At 56.8% G+C, this 8,016-nt stretch overlaps 1 protein-coding gene across 1 annotated transcript; it reads right to left on the reverse strand.

The window, feature by feature from the left end:
• Positions 1-5,072: 5,072 nt before the first annotated feature.
• Positions 5,073-6,821, reverse strand: BJ171DRAFT_576129 (uncharacterized protein; the record flags this gene model as incomplete). The annotated part of the gene is made up of 3 exons (XM_053113738.1): positions 5,959-6,821; positions 5,181-5,832; positions 5,073-5,098 (listed from the first exon to the last, which is right to left on the reverse strand). Exons 1-3 carry the CDS (start codon positions 6,586-6,588, stop codon positions 5,073-5,075), a joined length of 1,308 nt encoding a protein of 435 aa, XP_052961368.1. The 5' UTR covers positions 6,589-6,821.
• Positions 6,822-8,016: the final 1,195 nt, after the last annotated feature.

Consider the following 8,016-nt stretch of genomic DNA (forward strand, 5'->3'; position numbering starts at 1 on the left):
TTGCCAAAGCCGGGGAAAGTCTATCCTTTGTCCCCGGCCGAGGAATCTGCTCTTTCGGAGTATCTGACCACGCCCTCGCACGTGGTTGGATCTCCAAATCCTCTTCTCCCGTTGGTGCTCCCTGCTTCTTCGTGAAGAAGCCCAATGGTGGTCTTCGCCTTTGCGTCGACTACCGAGGCCTCAATGCCATCACGAAGAAGAACCGTTACCCACTTCCCCTCTTCCAGGATTCTTCTGGATAAACTTTCTTCTGCCCGCGTCTTCTCACACCTCGACCTTCCTGATGCTTACCACTTGGTTCGTGTCAAGAAGGGCGATGAGTGGAAGACTGCTTTTGTTTGCAAATCTGGCTCATTTGAGTACAATGTTATCCCCTTTGGTCTTTCGAATGCCCCCGCTGCTTTTCAGTTTTTTATGAACGACATCTTCTCGGACCTCCTTGGTGTCTGTGTTGTCATTTATCTTGACGACATCCTGATCTTCTCAAAAGATCCCCAGGAGCATGAGGAGCATGTTAAGCTTGTTCTCTCTCGCCTTCGTGAACACTCCCTTAAGGTCAATCCGGCCAAGTGTTCTTTTGACCTTTCTGAAGTTGACTTTCTCGGCATGATCATTTCTGCCGATGGCATCAAAATGGACCCTGCCAAGGTCGAGGCCGTTTCCCTTTGGCCTGTTCCCTCTTCTGCTCGCGATATCCAAGTCTTTATTGGTTTCGCAAACTTTTACCGCCGCTTCGTCAAGGACTTTTCCGCACTTGCTCGTCCTTTGACTTCCCTCACTACCAAATCCTCCACCTTCTCTTGGTCTCCCGAGGCCCAAGAGGCTTTTGATTCTCTTAAACTTTCCTTCACTTCCGCACCTATTCTTCGATACTTTGATTTCTCTAAACCCGCTGTCATCGAGCCCGATGCTTCTGACTTTGCTTTGGGTGCCGTCCTTTCTCAGTTTGACCCTGACGGCGCTCTTCACCCCGTTGCTTTTCACTCTCGGCAATTCCGTCCCGCCGAGGTGAATTATGACACTCACGACAAAGAGCTCCTCGCCATTGTCGATTCCTTTACCGCCTGGCGTCATTACTTGATGGCTGCCGACCCTGATATTCCCACTCTTGTTTTCTCTGATCATCAGAACCTTACCCGGTTCACTGCCGCTTCTCAACTTTCTCGCCGCCAGTTCCGGTGGGCCCAATTCCTTTCTGACTTTGCTTTTCGCATTTACCACCGCCCTGGTCGTCTCAACACCAAAGCCGATGCTCTCAGTCGCCGTTCTGACTTTGAGATAAAGCCTGGTGACTCCCTCCACTCCACCAACTTCCTTCAGCTGTTCGAGTCTATTTCTCTCGACAGCATCACTGTTATCGGCTCGAATCCCGACTTTCTTTCCGAGATTCGAGCTGCCACCCTTTCTTGTTCCCTCCTTTCTGACTTTAACGCCAAACGTCTTGATGGCGATTACTCCTTCCGTGACGGTCTCCTTTACTTTAAAGACCTGATCGTTGTCCCTTCCCCCGAGCTCCAGCTCAAAGTGTTTGAGCAACGTCACTGCTCCGCTGCCGCTGGTCACTTTGGTCTTGCCAAGACCGTTGAGCTCGTCTCCCGGGACTTTCACTGGCCCCGGCTTCGTAAGTCTGTGCGTCGCTTCATTGCTAATTGTGAAGCGTGCCAGCGAGCCAAGCCGTCCCGTCACTCCCCTTATGGTTTACTTCATCCTCTCCCCGTTCCTTCCGAACGTTGGTGGGACCTGTCGATGGACTTCATCACGGATCTCCCACCTTCGAACGGTTTTGACTCGATCTTCGTGGTTAAGGACCGCCTGTCCAAACAAGCACACTTTGTGCCCACCACGAAGACGGTTACAGGCGAGCAAACCGCCGAACTCTTCCTCTCCCACATCTTCCGCTTGCATGGTTGTCCCCGGTCTATTGTTTCGGACCGAGGAACTCAGTTTACTTCGGCCTTCTGGAGGCGCTTCAATGAGCTTCTGAAGACGAAGATTTCCCTTTCTTCTGCCTTCCACCCCGAGACCGACGGTTCGACCGAGGTTCTCAACCAGGTCATCGAGCAGTATTTGCGTATCCATTGCAATTACCTGCAAGACGACTGGACCCTTCACCTTCCCCTTGCCGAGTTCACTTACAACAACTCGGAAAACACCTCCACTGGCATGACTCCCTTCTTTGCAGTCCATGGCCATCACCCCATTTTCGATCCCTCTATCATTCGTGATCCCTCTGTTGTGCCCTCTGCCGAAGAACGTGTCGACCGACTTCAGACCGTTCTCGAGGATCTCAAGGCCAACCTCCGGGTTGCCCAAGAGTCCTACACTGTGCAGGCCAACAAATCCCGTCTCCCCACTCCCGACATCTCCGTTGGCGACCTCGTTTTTCTGGATCGTCGCCACATTCGCACCCTTCGTCCCTCCAACAAGCTTGACCAGAAAAAGCTTGGCCCCTTTAAAGTTCTTCGCCGCATCAACCCCGTTGCCTTTGAGCTTAAACTCCCTTCCACACTTAAAGTTCACCCCGTTTTCCATGTATCCCTCCTTGAACCCCGAACGAAGGACATTGTTCCCGAGTTCACCCAACCAGAACCACCTCCCATTCTTGTTAACTCCCAGGAAGAGTTTGAGGTCGAGACTGTTCTCGATTCTCGGCTCTTCCGTGGTCGCTTACAGTACTTGGTTCAGTGGAAGGGCTATTCCGAGACTGACCGGTCTTGGGAGCCCGCTGCCAATGTTTCCCACGCCACTGATCTTGTTGCTGACTTCCACCTTCGCTATCCCTCAAAGCCGAAGGCGACGTCCGGAGTTCGTCGCTAAGGAAGGGGATGATGTTAGGGATAGCTCCTGCTTGTTCTCCACTTTGACTGCACACTTGGCTATTCTTTTGCCTTTCTGTTTGTTTGTGTGTAGCCTTGCAGTTCCCCTCCGATTTTCCGCCTTTTGCCTGTCTTTTCCGCTCCTTCCGCACTTCCGTTTTCCCGCGCTGCTCCGCTTCCTTTGTCTTCTTCGCACGCGCCGGTTTGTTTGTGCACGCGCCTTGCTGCGATTGGTTGCAATTCGGCTGCCGGTCATGTGTCCCCCCACCGGTGACTCATGACCTGCCTGACCGCCCCGATCTCTTGTTCATCTCGCATGCATTTGCCCCAACCTTATACTTGACCAATCCGCTTCTTGGACGTTGAGTCACATTGCTTCGCCTTTGCACGTTTCTCCTGCCAGGTGCTTCGCTTTTGCTTGCGCCTCTCTCGCTTTGGTTCTCTGCCTGTCTCGGTGGTCCTTCTCGGCCCTCGTTCGTGCATCGCCCCCTTCGCCCTGCTCGATCGCCCACTTTTCCCTCCCTTGGCCGCCCTTCGCTGCCAAGTCCGGACTTGTCTATAAATAGCCTGACCCCCGCGATGTGTAGTCGAACCTTAGCGTTCAAAATAGGACTAAATAAAGTGCCTTCTACTTTATTCTCTGAGTGTTCCTCACGTCTCATTTCGAGACAAGTCTTATCTTGAACGGATCTTTGCTTCCCTCGCTCCCTCTCCGAGTCCACTTCGGACTCTACCCTTGCTTTCCCTGAGCTCACTTCGAGCTCACTTCTTCTTTTGCCGTTGAGTCCCCTTTGGACTCTAACAGGCGGCTTGCGCCACCATGCACCTCTCGCACGACGCACAACACTTGGTTTGTTTCTCCTTCGGGGGAGGGGGCGAGGTGAACTTCCTCTGGAGACGCGTGGACTGCATTGAGCAATCCACGGCGTTGGTCTCCTACTAGGGCTCCAGAGCCACCTAGTAGGGTCGGCCGTTTCCCGACTTCATGGGGCACTCCTTGGCCTGGTGTCCCGGTCGGTGACAGAAGAAGCAGGAACCATGGCGGAGGTCCTCCTGCTTCTGTCTGTCCTTGGGGGAGACAGTGGCAGCTTGCTGGAACCGGGAGCGGGGAGGGCCACGAGCCTCCATGGCGTTGACGTCAACGTCCATGGGCTCAGGCATGGGTCTTGCGGGCGGGGCCGGGCGAGGCGGACGGGCTGGGACGTGATGAGACCGATGGCCGCCTGCCAGCTGCGGGTAGAACTGGCGGCCATGGTACTGGACGTTGTCGAGGTTCTCGGCAACGTCCATCATCACGTCCAGGGACTTGCGGGCATCAGGGTTGCTGGCGATGTACTCTCTGATCTTGGGCTTGAGGCCCTTCTGGAAGAGGTACATCGCATCAGCAGAGCCCAGCTCCTCAATCTGGGAGGAGAGGTCTTCAAACTCCTCGATGTAGCGGGTCACAGAACCACGCTGCACGAGAGAGTATAGCTTGTCACGGGCAATGAGTTCAGCATTGGGGCTGCCGAAGCGGCGACGGAGGCGGTCCTTGAAGTCGTCAAACACACCTTCGCTCTGCTCGTCGAACCCTTGGCGGCGGTACCAACGGTACGCCTGGTCCTTTAAGCAGAGCTTGGCGGCGACGATGTGGTGGGTGGGGGCGACTTGGGCAGCATCGAGGTAGTCCTCGAGTTGCTGCAGCCAGTCCTCCACCGAGGAGGAGCGGCTCTTCCCAGTAAACACTGGGGCACGGAAGGTCTTGAGGAAGGCTTCCGGAAGTGGGCGGGGGTTGCTCATGGCAGGGGCAGGCTCCAGGGACAGAGAGGAGAGTCGGTCGGCAAGAGAGGCGGGATCCAGCTTGAGGATCTAGAAAGAGGACAAACAGGACGAAAACAAGACGAGGATTTCCGATGCTACCATGTAACGTCCACTACTGGGACGTTGGGGCAAGACGGGGAGGGAGGGGGTACAAGACAAGACAGGACGGGGCAGAACAGGGCGGTGCTAGGCTACTCTAGCGGACGGGTGAGCTCGGGGAGCACTTACGTTTATTCACGATAAAACCGAACTCCAGACAAACGGGGGGAACGGGGGCAACCCGCAGGTATACCCTGCGGTGGCCTGCCTGCGGTGCGTGAAAACGCAAAGCGCAGCACAGGTCACGACCCACTGCGCCGCGCAGTACGCGCAGTACGCGCAGCACAGCGTCGGAGATACCATCTCCTACAGGAAGCGTCTGGCCCATCAGCAACACCCGGTCGCCGGACTGCAGCGTCACTCCATCGATGACCGAGACGGGGCTGGTGAGGTCAACGTTCGAGTCGGCAGCGACAGAGACCGATTGCTTGACATTCAGGCCCCTCGCCACGGCATCGACATAACCCTTGGTCGCCGAGTCCGACGACAGGATGGGGTCGGGGACGTTGGTCAGCCGGGTGACCGACTTGAGATCCATCACACCACTCACGACACTGAAATCACTGGTCGCCAGCCCGCCCGAGAGCTCGAGTACGTTGCTGGTGTTGGTCAAGGCGATGGTGTTTGTGGGGCTGGTCGTGTCCTGGATGTGCAAGGGGGATGCCACCACCGAGAGCGTCAGGGGCGATGGACAACTCAAAGTCAATGGCTGGTCAAAGGCCAGCTGGTTTGCACTGAACTGGATGGTACCCCCCGACGGGGCAATAAAGGACGGGCAGGTGAGCGAAGTGGCAATCGACACAGGGGCACCCGTCAGAGCCAGTGATGCATTAGCAGGGGTGGTGATGGATGTGACGTTCTGGATGGCGGACGAGTTGATCTCGATGCCGCTCTCGATCACCAGCGGCACATTGCACTGGACCGTAGAGCCTCCGGTGCTAGTGGAGAGCTGAGCCCCGCCGGAAAAGACAATGGAGCTGGGCAGAGAGAGATTGGGGCAGATGGCACGGGCATTGGCAATGTCAAAGAGAATGGACAGATCGTTGCCGGGGGTAGTGGTGTCGATCCATGCAATCCCCGGATTCGGCGTGCTGGTGATGAGCCGGAGACTCTTGGTCTGGATGGAAGTAGACGGGTCAAAGGAGACAAAGGTAAAGACGTTGCTCGGGATGGAGAGGGTGTCTGCGGTGATGGTCAGCTCGGAGCCGACGATAACCGAGGTATCGACACTGAATGCACCGACCCGAGCCAAGTTCCCGAGACTCAACACATCGCTGCTGGCCGAGAGCACGACACCGCTGGTTCCAAAGATGAGCTGGCCGCCGACGATCTGCAGGTCTCTGTTGAGCAGCTGCAACCCGACCCCATCCGGTGCAGTGGGTCCCGCTGGATTCCACGAGTTGATGGCCATGAGCTGCCGACCAGCGTCAAACCATGGGCCATTGGCATTGATCTTGGAGCCATCGGATGCGAGTAGGAAGTTTGCAGCGAGCGAAGACGACCCTGTGCCTCCATAAGCGAGTCCGACGGCCTGGCCCTGCCATTTTCCCGCGGTGATGGTGCCGACGGCATCGAGATGGGTGATGGAGGAGACAGAGAGGGTGCCGCCGGAAAGCGTCAGGCCCTCGCCGGCAAAGGTGTCTGCAACCCGCAGACCGCTTGGAGCAGCAATCAGCGACGAATCCTGGACCTGCACCGAGAGCTGCTTGCCGGAAGCGACGAGACCATTGCCGGCCACAGCCAAGCTGTCCCCCGACGAGCACTGGTGAACGCCCGACGAATCCACCAGCCATGATGTATTCCCATACTGCGTGCCGGACTGGATGTAGACCAGAGTCTGGTTGGGCAGCGCAGCCGGGTTGTCGACATACATGTTGGTGGAGAGCGTCTGGACGGTCAGGATCTGGCTGGTGGCTGCACAAAAGATGGTCTGGCCGAGGAGGACGACGACCGAGTCGATGCTAAACTGGACGTAATAGTACTGGTTGGTGTTGGTGTCGAGAGTGGGTGCGGTGGCAATGTAGTAGTCTGCCGTCTGTCTCGATGCGATCCCGTTGCTGACCCAGTTCTGCAGATACGAGAGCGGCACGGCATCGGTCGGATCGGTTGGGGTCGGCAGGCCCGTCAGCGTCCCTCCGCCCCCGATGGCCAGTTTCGATCCACTCTGGGTGAGGGTCTGGCCCTGGATGTAGAGAGTGGTGCATCCGAGGGTCTGGGACTGGACCGAGTTGGCCGAGACGGCATCGGCAAAGTAGCTCTCGATCTGGACCTTGGGGATATCAAGGGTGCCGTCGTCTCGAGCGGTCCAGATGGTCTGTCCGTTGCGCACGAATGCGGTGGAATTGGTGCTGTCCACCAAAGACGAGTGGGTCATGGCGAGAGTGTCGGTTTGCACCTGCTGGGCCTGAATGGTGCCGCTCACAGTCTCGCTACCGGTGACGGTCAGGGTGGCCACTTTGACTTCCTCGGTCTCGAAATACCCGCTGGCAATGGCCCCTATCTGCACGAGCACCCAAGTAGATGTGTCGATTGGAGGTGTCAGTGCAGTGACTGTAACGTCCACTACTGGGACGTTGGGGCAAGACGGGGAGGGAGGGGGTACAAGACAAGACAGGACGGGGCAGAACAGGGCGGTGCTAGGCTACTCTAGCGGACGGGTGAGCTCGGGGAGCACTTACGTTTATTCACGATAAAACCGAACTCCAGACAAACGGGGGGAACGGGGGCAACCCGCAGGTATACCCTGCGGTGGCCTGCCTGCGGTGCGTGAAAACGCAAAGCGCAGCACAGGTCACGACCCACTGCGCCGCGCAGTACGCGCAGTACGCGCAGCACAGCGTCGGAGATACCATCTCCTACACTCCCACACTTAAGAAGGCTTCCTGCGAGGAGCCCTGCGTGTGCTCTTTATTTGGGGCTCCTCGAGGTGTTTACCGTATTTACTCAGCTCCTCGGGTGCATGGGACAAGTCCTCCAGTGTTTGCCATGTGTTGCCCGAGTGTGGGTAACCAACCCACTTGACATAAAACCGAAGTGACCCATCAGCCACTTTCTTGTGCCTCACGATCCTTTCGACTTCATATTCTTGAGTATAGTATTGTCCGAGGTCGTCTTCCAGTGGTGCGTCGTCCGGGACACCTTCGTCGGCGTCGGGGAACTGTGCTGGACTGCGGGTCGTGTGGCGACGCAGCTTGGACACATGGAAGACAGGATGGAGCTTGCTTCCAGGTGGCAAGTCCAACAGGTAGTTGAGGGGACTGGGTCGGGCCGCTATCTTGAACGGTCCTCGGTACTTGGGCAA

The sequence above is a fragment of the Polychytrium aggregatum genome, assembly GCF_025602895.1.
Source record: "Polychytrium aggregatum strain JEL109 chromosome Unknown BJ171scaffold_349, whole genome shotgun sequence".
Classification (NCBI taxonomy): domain Eukaryota; kingdom Fungi; phylum Chytridiomycota; class Chytridiomycetes; order Polychytriales; genus Polychytrium; species Polychytrium aggregatum.